The 17186-nt window shown below is 32.5% G+C and overlaps 1 protein-coding gene across 1 annotated transcript in view; it reads right to left on the reverse strand.

Annotated features, from left to right (window-relative positions):
• Positions 1-2703: 2703 nt before the first annotated feature.
• The window catches only part of LOC138327113 (uncharacterized), a 43203-nt gene continuing 28720 nt past the window's right edge, over positions 2704-17186 (reverse strand). Inside the window, exons 14-23 of the mRNA XM_069273097.1 lie at positions 16585-16666; positions 15874-15950; positions 15458-15664; positions 14933-15097; positions 14358-14531; positions 13826-13901; positions 13212-13286; positions 10473-10549; positions 4602-4770; positions 2704-3292 (exon numbers count right to left, since the gene is read on the reverse strand). Coding sequence (XP_069129198.1) covers positions 2704-3292; positions 4602-4770; positions 10473-10549; positions 13212-13286; positions 13826-13901; positions 14358-14531; positions 14933-15097; positions 15458-15664; positions 15874-15950; positions 16585-16666 — 1691 coding nt within the window. The remainder of the gene's footprint in view (positions 3293-4601; positions 4771-10472; positions 10550-13211; positions 13287-13825; positions 13902-14357; positions 14532-14932; positions 15098-15457; positions 15665-15873; positions 15951-16584; positions 16667-17186) is intronic.

A 17186-nucleotide genomic window follows, 5' to 3' on the forward strand; every position in this document is an offset into this window, starting at 1 on the left:
AGAGCCTTCCTCACAGGGGCGAACGCTCAACTCAAGGCCAAAAGTGAGGCGGTGCCAAGGGAGGCATTAGGAAGGATAAAGTCAGGTAGGAAGAATAGAAAAGATAAGATCCTAAATTTAGTCGCCTTTTACGATCATGCAATAGGGGCAGCAGGTACAATTCTAACGCCCTACCTGCAGGGCCATATACGTAATACATACTTCACATGCATTTTAAATTACAAGTAGATTATATTCCATCTGACCATAATTGTATACATTGTGTATATAGAGCGCAACCAACTAAATGATTTTACATAGACCACAGTGTTAAACTTTGTTAAAGTTTTGTACTATATTATTAAAACAAAGAAACATTAGTTAGGTATTGTGTTCTATAATTAAAGTCTAGGTTCTCATATAACACTAGATAGAAAAAAAAAGTTTGGGTCCTTCTGCTCAAACTCCAACCAGGGTAGCTTTATTGAAATCAGGCGCATTTTGCACTAAAATATCCCGAAATTGTAATGTTTTTACCTATTCATTATCAAAATTGATATTTTGAACCTAAATCTCAATATGAATTTCCAAATTGATATTATGGTTATCTAGGAATAATTACCTGTCAGAAAATATTTTTACTTTTGAAATTCATAATTAGCCAGCCAATCAGCGGCCGGGTTAAAATTCTATCCTGGGCTCAATCTTGTATACACAGGGGCCATTTCGAAGGTCTTTTTTTTATTTAGTTGGTTGATCCCTATAGGACATGACATTATCGGTTGGTATCCCTGGAAGGTTACTGACCGAGGGTGAACAGTTAATACAATGGTCTAAAAGATTCGAACAGGTTGTACACAATCAACAATTGTTTGTCTAGTCTTAAAAAACAATCATCCAATATATACATCAATTTTGTGTTATCTGCCTGTATATTTCACGGATGTTTATAAATCTGAATGGTATTGGAATTTAGAAAAAGTACTAAAAATGCATAAATTGTCTTCATGTAGTTCAAAGAAAAGAAAACTGAAACGCAAATTAATGTAATAGTATATTTAAGTTGTATGTACCGTATTGGTGCAAACATTTTGACATTTTATATATTCTTCAGTATTATATTGAAAACCATCAGATTTAATGAGTTATAAACTGTGCAAATCAGTATAATGGATTAGCACGTATGGTGCCTAATAAACTTTATTTGCAACATAGAATGTATGAACTGTGAACTTCTTGGTTGTATGGTTAGACCACATGTACTAATTTCATGACTATATAGATAAATAAGATGATGCTTGGTAGTACTGCTCAGAATCATGTTTAATGTTTATACTTTATTTACTTATAAAACCAAAACCTTTGCGTTGTGAGTATTATTATTCTCAAAATTGACAATATCTGATGGTGAATAAAATATGAAAAGCTCTTCGTGATTCGTTGGTATGAAAATTACGTCACTTATAACTTTAATATCAAATGGTGTTGACATCCATATCACAAATAAACAATAAGATAATTGTATTGTATCAACATCTTCAAACAAGAGGCCTAAAGAGCCTGTATGGCTCATCTGGTCTGTTATACCAAGTTATGTTCTGAAAATAGGACCATCGTTTCTTTTCTGAAAGAATTAACTCTATTTCTACCCTTTCTGCTCCAGGGAATTTGAACCATTTATACAAACTCTGCTCCCCTTTTCTGAAGGATATTTGTGGCCAATTTTGTTAACAGTATATCTAGAACGATATAAGTAGTAATTTGAAGGATTTGCCTCTATTTCCCTTTTATGGGCCCTAGGGGTAAGAGCCAAATTTTGTACAAACTCTGTCCCTCTTCCCGAGAGGATGTATCTGGCCAAATGTGGTTATAATCCATGCAGGACTTTATGACTTGTAGCGATTAATAGTATTAACCTCTATTTTCCCTATTGGGCACCACCTTTCTTGCTGCGGGGGTCAAAGCCAATTATACAAACTCTTTCCCTTACCCAAATGATATTTCTGGCCAAAGGGGTATCACTTTGGGCCGTTTTACGGCCTTTCAGTGATAAGCAAAATATTTTGATACATTAGGGTTAGCTGCATATTGTATGCTACTCATAATATCCGACTTTTTCTGCGCTCATGGTATTAAATTTCAGATATCAAAGAATTTCGTTTTTTATTTTATTTTATTTTAATCGAAGACATACACTGATCACGAAAACTAAATAAAAAGCTTATTGTATCTTTAGTGAAAAATAGACTCAAAATGGTCACGTTTTTTTCTAAAAAAAGGATCTGAAGAAAGACCGATCTGCAAAGCTGCAAAAGAATAGGTAGACAGTTATGATAACGGTCATTATGTTGTTACTGTCCTGGTACATATACAAATTGATGCGACATTTTTCATTTTGGGTCCCCGTGAATCCATGTGTGTTTCATGTAATTGTTTGGCGACCATTCTGATTCTTGTTTTATTTCAAAAATTAATAATACAAAATACACTATGTTTACTGATTTTCACACATTTACATTGGTACACGAAAAGTAACCATATATGTATACGAAATGTTTTTTTCTTGAATACCGATGTCAGAAGCGAGTTATGAAAACATGATATGGAGCAATAATATATACGTTAACGGGATCCAGAAAGCGAATTCACAAACCTATGACGTCAACGCTTATGCATGTCAGTTGCCAACGGTCTGTGGCAAAGTTCAAAATTAAAAACTTCAATTTAGAAATGAGTACAGTGATTTACATTAACCAATGTTGCAATTATATTAAACTGATTTTGAATCACGATTACTGGTCTCTCTCCATTAGGGGCCACTCCATTTATCACAGATTCATCACATTTGGATGCCTCCATGACCACGGGCAGGCTTTTGTTCTCTCCAGGTTTTAGATTCACAGGTTTACATGATTTGACTGTGTGCATCATCATGAGTTGTTTTTTGGACGTTCCACGTTTTGGTTTCACATGTTCATTAGATGTGAATGCTTCAGTAACCACGGGAGGGTAGTTGTGCTTTTCGGGTTTTAGCTTCACAGGTGAGTTAGATTTGATTGCCTCGATGACCGAAGATGGACTTTTGAGCTCCCCGGGTTTTGGTTTCACAGATTCATTCGAATTCGATTTGATTTCGTCGATGAGCAAGGCTGGGCTTTTGTGCTTTTCACGTTTTGGGTCCACATGTTCATTAGATTCGAATGCTTCATGGACAAAGGGCGGGCGGTTGTTCACTTCGGGTTTTGGTTTCACAGTAATTCTGTTAACAACATATTTGGTCCATTTAGCTGTGTCTCTCCATAGGAGGAAGTATCTGAGAAAGACAAAAAGAGTAGTGTTTATTGCTTAGATCAACTAGTACAATATGAAATATTTTATTGTGAGGATATAGATCGTAAATATGTGAATATTATGATTGAATTCTAAATAATCTCGCTATAGATTAGAAAGTTGATGATACTTGTGTTTGTATTAATTTCTTTAATGTACGTAATATTTGATAATTATATCAGGAGTGGCCGTACAAAAACACGGAAAATTTGTATTACGTTTTTATTTCATCGAACAAAATCTTTAATTCATTATACAATTGTACATATATGTATAAAACATATAAAACAAATATTTTCATATAAATCAAGCTTTAGTGATCTTACGTTAGAATTGATACTACTACAAAGACAAGCAAAACTATGCCAATTATAATGCCGATGATATTTCCATTCCAAGTGTTTTCTGGAAAAAAAAAATCTGTGATAACTGTTTTTTTTTTTTTCTATTTTCAAGAGTTAATCCTTTTAATGAATCGTCGGAATATTCATATAAAAATGAAAATTGTTTATCATTCTTTTATTTCCTTTTTTGTTTGTTGTTGTAGTTGCTATTCATAATCAGCATGGAAAACAACACATTTTGACGTAAACGTTCAATGGAAATCCCGATTTCAACTAATTTAAAAAAGAAATTGTATAACACATTTGATAATTTAAAATATTCTTGAATGATTTGCCTTGTTGTTTTAACTTTCGATTTCTTAATCTTCATATCTTAGTTTCCCCATTAAATCCGATTTTATATAAGAACATATATGTGTATGTCTTATTTAAAGGTTCGAAATGTACATTGTACAGATTATTCGCCGAACAACATAGATTTTATAGCAATTTTATGTCCTTTTGTCAGATATTCTGTAAAATATAAATTGCCACAAATACGTTGTTAAATGGAAATAAAATGATACCTGTATCACATAAAACCTGATTTGTATTAAAACACATCATCGGCAGATCTTAAAACCTCTATGCAGAATTAATCAATAACCACGTATACTTTATAATATTGTAATCACAGGTTATTTTAATTTACTACTGCTAACACGTTTCTCTCGAAAAAATATTGAAATTAAAGTCACTTTCCGGATCTCAAATTAACACGACATACCATGTTCTAAAATTGTTTCTTGAATGCTTTATTTGCATTGAACAATTTACAGGCAGATATGTGAACCAGAGAAAATATTCAATTTAGGGCAAAATGAGAGCATATGTGATTGCGCGGTGAACGGAAACGATAGATAGCAGCGTTGCGACGTAAGATAAAATAGCAATGCAGTTATTGTGTACTTACTACCACAGTAGGCCGGAGGACAGTTCGTTGCACTTTTAAGTTGATAGACACGGAATGAACAACAGTCTTTCACTTTGATAGTGAACTTATTGTGGCATATAGAGAAGATTGATCGCATACATACGTCACGGTCTACCGCTAGTTCGGACACACCTGGCACCGTACCTGTAAAAAGTATTTTTACTAATTGATATATTTTACACACACTTCGAACTATCCATTGTTAAATTACCTTTGTTGCTGGTTCGATATTCCCTTATAAGACTTCAGGATCAATCAAATAAATGATGCGTAAATTTGTTCATGCTTCGTGTTAAGTAAAGAATTATTGTTCTTTGATGTCTTCAAATCTGATAGATCATTGTTTAACATATAGAAAATGAAACATAAACATAAACAATCATTGTTTACAAATTCATTCAAGACAGTTACTTTAAGGGTGGAAATTCTTTTAAAATAGAATCAAATTTTAATATTCGTTTACAGGTTTTATACATTTGATAATTTTAGTAACATATATATCACATAATGTTACATTTAATTTCAAAACAATCATGAAGTAGACTAGTTATTGATAGTGTTTTCACTAGAAGTCAGGTCCGAACGGTCTAATGTATATAAGGAACTCAGGCTAGTGTACTCGATAAAGAGGAACATTAGCTGTAAAATTTTATCAAACAGTCACCGTACCAATTACACACGTGTCTTTATACACACCAGCGACTTACGTTCATTTTGCTCACCGCTCTCATTCGCCACCATGCATGAAGTAAGTGTTACAATTAACATATATACGGTAGTAATAAGAGTCTACATAATGTGTTTCTGTGGATATTAATATTTTTTCATAATGTTTATTTTATTTTAAATAGTTTTATTTATATTCGAAATGTCACCTGGTTTTGCTTACGATAACGCAGTCCTAGAGCCACGGGTGCATGTGATAGACTTAATGATATACAGTATAACTATGCGATATACATGTATAAATAGACGTGATATTAAAGAATTATGCATAATCTATGAGATGTATGTGGTGGTTCTAGTGTATTTAAAAACTGTTTAATATGTCTGATTTATTACTTTATAAAATCCCTTTTGCGGCCTCGGTCTCGTTGGGTTGATATAAATATGTGGGATAGTGTAGTTCGAAGCTATATATTTCCCTGTAATAGCGTTTGTACACAAAACTTTGATCATGTGTAATAATCAATTCAAAACGAAGTTCGTCATTCCGAAGATTGTTCCTAGACCTGTAGAACAATTTTGCTATCACACATCAGACTAGGGTCTGATTGCGGTGATAAGGTTCATGGTTTAATTATACGAAGGATTTTAGTAGTTTGTTACAAGTCCAATATATCAGGTATGCATGCATATATAACACAAAAGATCAGAAGGTCATCTGCGAAAATAGAGGTTCTGCAAACCGTATAGTTTCGAGGTAAACATGCATACGTGTTACCGTGAAGGACGATTTAAAGGTTAATTTAACATTTAAGTGGTCCATAGTACCGTATGTTGACAAATGTCCAAAATGAGATGAATAGAGTGAAACTTCCAAACAGTTCCTTCAAACTTTTGTCCAAACCAGTTGATTGGTTAAGAGGATACCATAGTATCCTTTACCTTGTGATAGTGTATTTAAGTATATAATTGAGTCCTTCACCGTTCTGTACGTTATTGGAAATGCCAAACATGGGTTGGAATATCTTCGAGTTGTATGACGCACACAACGACTTTTTATTGTTTAAGTTCTGAAAAAAACATGTCAGATTTTTTCCCAGAATTGTTAGTCTAATATACATATTAACAATCCACACTGTTTTGTGTATCTGGGTGTCGTCAAACACCTATGTACTAATGTACTATGTACTTCACTTTAAACCTGCACTGTAATTATACATGTAGAATATCTCAGGATCATGAAATTGTTGATTTCCTATTTAAGTGTTATTATTATCGTTTGTGTTTGTTTTATAAATATGTATATATTTTTTTCAACAGTTTGGTCATATGGCTTTACTAGAGAGATGATAGAATTTGTTCTGTCTATCTCATATATTTTCTTATTCAACTTGTGTTATATTATAACATGTGATATATATATCGAATCCAAAGGTATTTTTCATTGGAAACGAGTCAAACTTGGTTAGAATTTTTGGCCTGAGATAGCATTTTAATATCATATCCACATTGGTCCTGGCCGACCCCCTGGGGGCAGAGGGGCGGGGCCAAAAAAGGTCAAATAGGCTAGAAAGGTCTTAAGGTGTTTTATAAAATTGTGAATTATATGACCTTGGGGTCTCACGTTACCCCCTGGGGAGGGGTCAAGTTTACTTTAGTTTATATAGGAAAAACATATTTGTGAACATTATTTGCCCAATTTTCATAGGAAATTAATCAAACTTGATTAGAATTATTAGCCTAAGACATAGCATTTTAACATCCATATCCGTCCTCGATGACCCCCTGGGGGACCAGAGGGGCAGGACCAAAAAGGGTCAAAATGATTAAAATTTCAGAAAAATACCTCTAAGTTTACAGGTTTGATGGAAGCAAATACTCTTCAAAGTCTAAAAAGTCAAATTTATAAATCACTGACCAGCTTCAAGGCCCAGCATATATTGTTTATATGTCTTTAATTTGTTTCATTATATATTCTAACTCAGGTGACCGTTAAGGCCCATGGGCCTATTGTTACTTAAAATTTAATCAGATAATAAGTATATTTAATTAATGCTGTTTCTTAATCTTTTATCAAAACAATATTTTTCTGTAAACTTGTTGGCGATTTGAACGTTTAATGCCAATAATGTTTTGTTTTAAATCAGCCTACTTTAAAACAAATCTTCTTTCTTATGTTAATAGCATTGTCCCTATTGCTGAACGGTGCAAATTTGAGATGAACTATTACAAGTAATAAATAGTTCATAGGTAATAATTTATTACATTTAGTAGTCTTTTTTATAAATAATAAATGTAATCCCGATCAGTAGGAAGCATTTCATCAAAACAGGATGCAGTCACATTCCCTCAAAACGTTAAAACATTTTAAAAATAGGCTGGTGTATGTAAACACCAATTTGAAAAAATTGCTTTATCTATGCATTCAAATCGTTAAGGGACAGTAGGTTAAAATATTTTGTCATTCATTGATATATGCACTATAATAGAAAAAATGTGTTAATTTGCCAGCCCATCTATTAAAATTCAAGCCATAGAAACACTTTCGTGTTCACCTTTCCAAAAACAATCAGAAACAACATTTTTTGATTGAGTGTCGTCGCAATGTAAAATTGCACGACTCATTACATCAGAGATTTAAATAGCTGATTACATGTATCTTTTCATTGTTCTTTACTTTTGAATCCTCTCAGGTCAAGATGAGATTATGTTTTCTGGAGTTTGATTCACATCAGCTTAGCAAGCTAACCTGATTAAAATAAGTATTTAAAAATAAATGTTCTAAATATTTTCTGTTCTTTTCTTGTGAACAGAATGAACAAGAAACATATAAGCTCAGTGGTCGAGTTTGATGTTCGATATTTTTTCCTGTGTAATTGTATTATCTATCAAATATGAAAATAAAAATCGCGTGGATTGCTTTGTTAAGAAATGAAATTTTATTTATAGTAAAATCATAAAATTACATTCTGTGTGCCTATATAGGTCAAATCAAGCTGATATTGTCAAGTTGACATTGCATTCTGGTAATTTTCATATGTCTATATATAAGTTTTCATTACAATATGGAAACATAAATTTACTAAAATTACGTATGAACTGGTTAGGAAACACTGTTCATCATTCCATATCCAACTTTATTAAATTTTATGTTGTTTTAATCCAAAAAGAGTAAAATAATCAAGTAAGTTAATTTTCCTTACCCAAAAAATCGATTTCCTGGAGGCAGATACTGGCATATTGCCTCTTATTGTTTAGGAATAACGAAATAAATTATGTTGAATGTATGAATATTATTTTTCAAATGCTTAAATTCGCGAGAAAAAAATATTCTGACTATAAATTATATTAAAATACAATTTTCATATCGTAGATTACTAATTAGAGTGATTTTCTAATTGTGCTTCCTTCGTATTCAATAAATCAATATGTCTGATTCACAATGTGTGGTAGGAGTATTTTTACCAACTCTTTTTGGTTCTTCATTCCGGTTTTTTTTCTGCATAGATTATCATCACACTGCTTTGTAAAACGGATCATTCACGTCCAAAACAATCATTGTTTGTACTATGTAACGGGGTCCGTATCTAGATAATTGATTCAATCATGGCTATATAACGTTTGACGATCAGCCAATATTCATAAGCGAGTTAGGCCAACTGAGCGTAATCAACTGGCAATTCCCCGTAACAATCTGCACATGTTTCCACGAAGGAAGGATATGTAATAATACATGCCATAATTGCATTTGAAAAAGGTCAATCAGGCGTAATCTCATACAAACAAAATAATTGAAGTCTAGAGGTACAAAGGATTTCTCATTATTAATCCAAATAAATTCGGATTTTCACTTAAAATTTTCTTAAAAAGTATCCTAATGATCAATGTAAAGTCATCTATTATTTGTGTAGATCCGTTTTTTTTAGTTTCTTATTGATTTTCTTTACACTTTTTCGTTAATTTTTCCTAAATCTATATCTCCAATTTCGTCTCATAATCAATATCACTGACATACCACAATGCTGACAAGAGATAATGTTAATGGTTCGGGAGCTGTTATTTATTTAGGTTTGTGTTGTACTAGATTACAATTTTAATGATTATTGATGAACTACTTATAGGATCGTAATGATCAATATTTGGTTCACTTCTCCAAAGCGAACCCTCTCTAAACCGGCCAAAATATTATGCACCGGCCATGATCGGTTTAGGGATGTTCCACTGTATCAAAATATCTAGTCATTCTTAGTGAATATCATTCATTTTCGTGCTGATATAAAAATGATTGCACAATTCCTTTCATATGTTATGGAGACAGGCCATGGACATTCTTAAACAAAAGTCTAAGTCTGTTTAAACTGAAAAGACTACTCAGCGGTGCTATCCCACAAACTTCTGCTGATTCTAAAATATGTAAAATATACGAGTTTTACGTGAAACGTTTGATTTTAATGTTCTAGAATATCTATAATTTAAAGACTTTCTACTAAAGCCAATATACAATCATCAGATGGCATTATTCTAAATATGTAATTGTGTAGAAGATTGAACTGTATTCTTATCGAAATGCATTTCGGGATGGATAGCACTCCGTTTCCTAAAGAATATCAAAGTGATAACTTCACATTTTCATTGATAGTTATAGATATATTGAATATTACTTTGATAATTTGAAAACTTATAATTACTAAAGAATAGAACCACTGGCTTTATTTCTGTAACAAAGTCGGTTTAAGGGAATAACAATAGTGGGTAATAAATATAACCCATCAGCACCAGGGAGTTTCTATTCAACTAAACTAGAAAATTGGCCGTTGATTTCATGTTGAGTAAATATAATGTTGTCAATTATTAAAGAAAAAGTCAGAAGAAAAAAAATCAATATGTTTCAGAGGGGGAATGGAAGATTGTTTATTTTCATATTTAATGTAAAGTTGGCTAATTCTCAACACTTAGCGGGGGTGATTTTTTTGTTGTTGTTATTTTTATTTAAAGAGAGCCTTTTTTTGTGGATACCATTCCTCTATCTCATTTTTATTCTAATTAGATGATAAACCAGGGCATTTGGTCTCGTGTTACAGGGGCCGCGGTGGCCGAGTGGTTAAGATGTCCCGACATGTTACCACAATCCCTTCTGGGTCGCGTTCTAATCCTATGCGGGGCAGTTGCCTAGTACTGACCGCAGGCCGGTGGTTTTTCTCCTGGTACTCCGGCATTCCTCCACCAACAAACCTGGCACGTCCTTAAATGACCCTGGCTGTCAATAGGACGTTAAACTAATAAAACCGTTCTCGTGTTACTGTTTACTGAGCTAGACGATCATGGATTTGTGTATTAATAGTTTCAACCAAAATATTACTAAATGTATTAACGTCTTAAACTCTTTCTTATGTTATCATACATCCTACCAATTTCGCCATTACAATCATACATGTTTTCTTATACGTAGTTTGTATATATACTGAATACTTTACTAAAATTAATAAGACTATGACCACTACACATAGGAGCAAGAAAAATGGCGTGCTGTATTTGGTGATTATTGTTTGATTGAACAATGTCGCAAACGATTAAAGAGGAAGGAGTAATTCGAGAAGTAATTGACCTAGATGGCAGTGCGACTGAAGGTTTTGCACATCAACATTAATATCACCAGTAAAAAATACGTCATCAGTATTATCATCAAAACTACTTCTTTGGAAATTATTTCAATACCATAAATAATTGTAGATATACTATTGATTAATCAATCATCTTCGAACATGTTGTTTATATGGCTGTTTTATATAGGCTTTCATTTTATGCCATAATTCAAGGACATCAGGACGCAAACATATGCTATTTCATAATGATAAAGGATATATTTTGAAACAAAATATCAGAGTCAATATTAAAGCGGATCCTTATTTCACATGCGTAATCATTTTCATAATGAAATTGAATCATTTCTTATAATGAAACGTAGTTGCATAACCATGACTGATCGGCTACAACGATAGAATCAGACCATTACTTAAAGTACACTACATATATTTTCTATAAAAACCAGTTTGGTTTGAATCAACAGTACAGTGTGTCAAAATATTCTATATCAAGTTACATTGATCAAATATATGAACAATGTAGGTGTCTGACCTTGTTCAAAGAAAATCCAGAATACATTAATCAAGTACAATATACATTTAATTACAAGCTGAATCCAATGTTTCAATGCAGTACCACATATTTTGATTGTTACACACATATGCAGTGCCACATATTTTGATTGTTACACACATATGCAGTGCCACATATTTCGATTGTTACACACCAGCCATTGTTCCTAAGGGGAATCCCCTTTCTGTCTGCACATTTATCTGGCGTATACCGCCGCATGTAATTACAATCTGTTGAACTAACTTTTAAATGTTTACGTTATGTGCATAAAATGTGGTTTTCTTTACAAATCGATTAAAAATATACTATGATTACATTAACATCACATTATTACAATTAGTTTTTCTTCCTTTTTATTGAACAAATAAATATTTATTTAGATAATCATATTGTAAAATATCAACTGACAACATTTTTGTTTACTTTTGTTTATACCTTGTTGTATTCACACGTACATGCACCAGGATAGTTCACAAACTCTTGAAGAATATGTAAATGAGGATGTGTTAAATGTTCTACCTTATAATAAAATCCACCAGGGTATTAGATGGTCTTACTAAGGTTGTTGATATTTTTTCATAATAGTACTTTAACAAACTGGCTGGATGTATATAATTAGGAATTAAGTGTTTTAAAATTTGATGAACTACTCAAGAAAATTAATCCAGTAAAGAAGTATGACTAAGTAAGAAGGGTTACACAAAGAGAAAATATATAGGCTTGTACAGCTGGTAAAAGCTCTATACATAAAATAAAGTTCAATGTAAATTAATATTTACATGTATACACGCAAATGACACAGACGTCATCAAATTAGAAAAATACATTAAAAAATAGCAAGAAATTTTTGGGAAAATGTAGGCCATTTGCTTTAATTTAAGTAGTTTATGAGTCATCCATGTCGCAGTACTCTCATCTTATGTTTGGAAATTAATACCTGAATAACAATCTTATTATGTGTTGATCATTTCTGAAGAATCCTTAATAAAATTCTTCAAGATTAGTGGAATTATATGGATCTGTATTTATGTGAACGTGTTGATATATATCTGTAAAATGTTCTTTTACATTTACATTTAATTATATTTGTGATATATACAAACTACATTGCATATATATGTAATTGGTGCAAACATATTTTTTCTGTTATAAATGTAAACTTATCCTATATCTTACAATGTAAAGTCAGCCTAAATCTTACTAATGTCAACTCGTCATATATCTTATAAAGAAAACTCGTCCTATATCTTACTAATGAAAACTCGTCCTATATCTTACAATATCTTACAATAAAAACTCGTCCTATTGCAATGAAAACTCGTCCTAATACAATGGAAACTCGTCATATATATATCTTAAATGGAATTTATAAAAGATACAAATTTTGTTCAGTTCAGTAAATATTTACTGACTTTTGCCTTCCTAACCTCTCCCTAGGCGCCAAATATAAACCGTACAGGACAGGAAAAATATCAGCATTTACACAGTGCAATAATAATGACATGACTGAGATTGAAGTGTAATGAAAAAGCAAGACTAAATCCATGGTAATATAAACAGATGTATCCTTATAATTACGATATCATTGTATAGTAAGTTTGATATAGCATTTGTTGAGTGGTTTAAGGACATCTAAAAAAAATAATGACTGGACTATTTTATCATGTACACCCCTTGTTAAAAGACAGGTGTGTCAAAATTAAATGCATTAACTATGCTTTGTCCAAAGGAATCTTCTTATATTTATCAGAGGAGAGTTTCACAGCGTTTCTGACATAATTTTCACGTTGCAAGTGTCTTTCTTGCTTAAGATACCTTTTCTGAGTAATAGCCAGATTCTGAAAAATAGAGGTAAGATTTTCATTTCCATTATAAAATTAAAAAATTATACTATAAAAATAGGCTTTTTTTCTTATCTTATTTGATGTAATGTGCATATCATTGGAAAAGAATGGGCTGGTAACGTTTTTGATTATTGGACTAGCCATGTAACCTTATCTCTATTCTATCTTATCAAAATATATGAATAATGTGATAATGTTTTGTTCGGAATGGCCTTAAATAGTAGTATAATCGTTTTGTTGAAATCTGAACCATGAAAAGCACATTGACTATGGTACTCACCAAACTTTTTTTTCTATCAATTCGAAATATACCCAAAAACGTAATTTTATTTGATTAAATTATTGATATAATTCATTATAATCGACAATGCGCAGAAAAAGGTTATTTCTTGACACTGACAAATTGTTCTTGTAAGTATTTATAGTTAACTGCCCCTAAAGACTTATTTATAAATCAATAATAGGATACAATAACTGAAGCTGAAGAAAAAAACATGAATATAAAGCAAACAATAAAGCTATTTATAGCTTACCCTAAGACGGCAACCATTATTATGGCAACCAGACCAGCTACGATGACAATAAGGGGGATCACATTTGTCTTGTTTTCTGAAGAGAAAAAACACATCAATTCAGTAATTAACATTGTTTTCTCTTCAAATACCAGTTAATATTTTTTTTTCTTTGTTTTCATACTAAATCTGACTTTCTGATTTTTCTTCATATAATATGATCATGCTTTGGAGAATAAGAGCCAATGCTCTGAAATAATGCCCGGGTGGTGTTATAGCGATCTGATATTTTTCAATTTCTTTATTCCTTTAGCAAAAACTAATCAGATTATACAAATCATACAAATACATAACATAACAATTAATATGAAACTATCATATGATCATTACACACCTAGCAAGATACTAGGATGCATTGTATCATTATACAGTCAATGTCTAAAGCACATTTCAATAAAGCCATAAAACGTGCAATGTGCAACGAACTAATATTATATTATAATAAGGAACATCTTTAATCTTTAATTTCATTGTAAAAGAGTTCCATTCCTACCGTTGTCGTGTAGGACATTCATAACCCCTGTAGTTGCTGGGGTTGTAGTAGTGGTTGTACTGGTGGTGGTGGTGGTGGTGGTGGTGGTGGTGGTACTGGTGGTACTAGTGGTGGTAACAGTAGTTGTAGTCCAAACTATATGTGAACAGTTATCAGACGGTACAAGACTGGGACCTGAAGACAGTAAGTTATACATTTAGGCTAAAAGAAATCCATAACATTAGTCAAATATGATAAAACCTCAAGGCTATTGCTGTTTAATTTCGGATTTTAAACCAAAGCCTGTTATAGTTTCAACAATTAAACACCTGATCACAGGTTCTAAATAACATATTTTGACCTCAGGATAGAATTCTCATATAAATATTTGTTATTGTATCAATAATATTGACGCTCAGATATAGTATGTAAACCAATAAGCTAAAGCATTAACCTGCATTATCACATATAATACAAAAACCAAACGAAACAAAAAAATATATTTAAAAAACACTGCTAAAATCCCTATGTTTATATTTAAGATATAATTGATTCTGCTGCAAAGGATTAATGAATTGCAGTTACTATGTATTTACTAACACAGTAGGCCTGGGGACAGTTGGTGGCACTTTTCAGTTGATAAACCCGGAAGGAACAACAATTTTTCACTTTGATAGTGAAACTGCTATGGCATATAGAGAATATAGATCTCATGCATATTTGACGGTCTACTTCTCCTTCTGATACATCTGGTATTGTACCTGATAATTTTTAAAAAAATCATGCTAGTATTCAAAATAACCTTTATTGTTAAGTTGATAATCTCTAAATGGTACATTTACGATTAATAATATTTCAGCTATGTGAGTTAGACGTGATTTTCTTACTTAATTTTCCAACTAATATACAGTCATTTTTTTGCATACTTCGAATAGAAACTAAAAAAAGTCCGTGATTACCCTCGTTCACTAAGTGTAGGAGAAAGAAATGGAATCATCTAAACATATATTCTAATTTTGTGATATCCACAAGTTTGTTGTTGCTCGTTATACTTGTTAGCTTCACAATTATATGTTAAACATGTGAAAGTAAATTGACTGCTTCTTCAGAATAATACAAACCGTTCATCCACCGCTGGTAAGATGTCCCACATCCGTCATCAATTAAGACACTACTGTCGTTCGTCAGATCACTCCCCGCGTTCCCCACCAGTCTGTACCATTTAGTAGAGAGGACCGCGTCACATACCTTGTTTTCGTAAACAGATTCTGTGTGATTTGGAGATCGCTCCGAGTCAGCAGTGAAGTTGGTGTACGTAACACAGGGTTCTGCAATATTTGTTTAATGTTATCTGTTTCATAATTCGAACATTGTATATATACTTTGATTTCCTAGCCAATTCGAATGATGAAATTCAAATAATACTGTAAACCTCCAAAATATATCAACCTTCACACAAACACGTTACACGGAAAGGCCATCATCAACACACGGTAATTAATCAATCCTCCCTCACATAAGCCTTAACTTATCTTACCTCCAGCCGCTTTGTCAATGATACAGACGATGGACGCGAAGACCACTAGTTTCATGACTTTCTGTTTCATCTCGCATCTAGAAAATTAACGGCTACGTTTTATTCATGTGTTTTAACATTATTGCTATCATCAGAGTCTTTACATTAACGAAGGTTGAATCAATGTTCTATCAACGATGTCTCGTGCATTTTGATCGCTGTTATTGCCGAAATTATCCTTCAACAAATTTATAGAAGAAGGCCGACTAGACTCCGAGGATTGGTTGAAATAAACACAGGTTATAGTAAAATGAAATTCTAATCATGTTTTTTGTATGCAAACGTACATCTTATTTAATAAATGATATAAAATGTGGAACCTGTCTTACCTTATGTTGCATTATTTCCGAATTGTTTTAATATTCATATTGAAGTACACAATACCGTGATATTGGTGTTATGACACATATGTGATGACATAAGTAACGTGTCCAGTATATTCAATAGGCAGGCAAGTACGAGCAGCAGGTTATCCGGGTAAGACGGGTATTAAAAAGAGGTTCAGCGAAACATGTAGGCCCAGGAATTACATACATAGCTATTGACCATAAAGAACTATTTGAAGGTTAATTTAGACAATTAAATTGTCTTTTGTCCCCAGGAACTATCAGACTACAGCTGATTTGTCAGATGTCCAAACGAGAATAATAAAGTGGAACTTCCAACACTTACAAAGTGTTATTCCCTTTAGATAAATTTCGGCGAAGTAATAAATCCAGAAATAATTCAGTTAAAATATTAGGAAAATCCTTTGCTGTTTATTATCTAAGTAACACACACTACAAAGTCGCAGGCGGCACAATGGGCGGGTCTTATAGGCAGGCGATTACAGTTGGAACTACTTTTTATCGGTGTCAAAATGAATATACAATGTCTGACACAAACGTTTATCAGGATTGATCAGACTGCCATTGTAACGGTGTCAATGCATCGGTGATTTACTTGTCCGATGTACTTATACATGTGTACAAGGTTAGTGTGTGCAGGTTAGTGTGTGCAGTCGATCGACAATTCTGCGAAACAATTTGCAATTTTTTTTCCGGAATTAAACAATAGCTGCTTCCATGTGCGTTATAAAATGGGGCTCTAATTGGTTAGCTGCCACAGATTAAAGGTGTTAACAATGAGCACAAAATTACTGTGGATATTCATGGGTATTTCGACAATCATTTTTTTAAGCTGGAATTTCCGACAACGTAATAGCTTTTGTAAGCAACTGTGTATGACTTCATTTTAAAATACTACTGTTTTTCTGCCAATATCTTCCAGACGGG

Source organism: Argopecten irradians, chromosome 7 (genome assembly GCF_041381155.1).
Source record: "Argopecten irradians isolate NY chromosome 7, Ai_NY, whole genome shotgun sequence".
Lineage (NCBI taxonomy): Eukaryota > Metazoa > Mollusca > Bivalvia > Pectinida > Pectinidae > Argopecten > Argopecten irradians.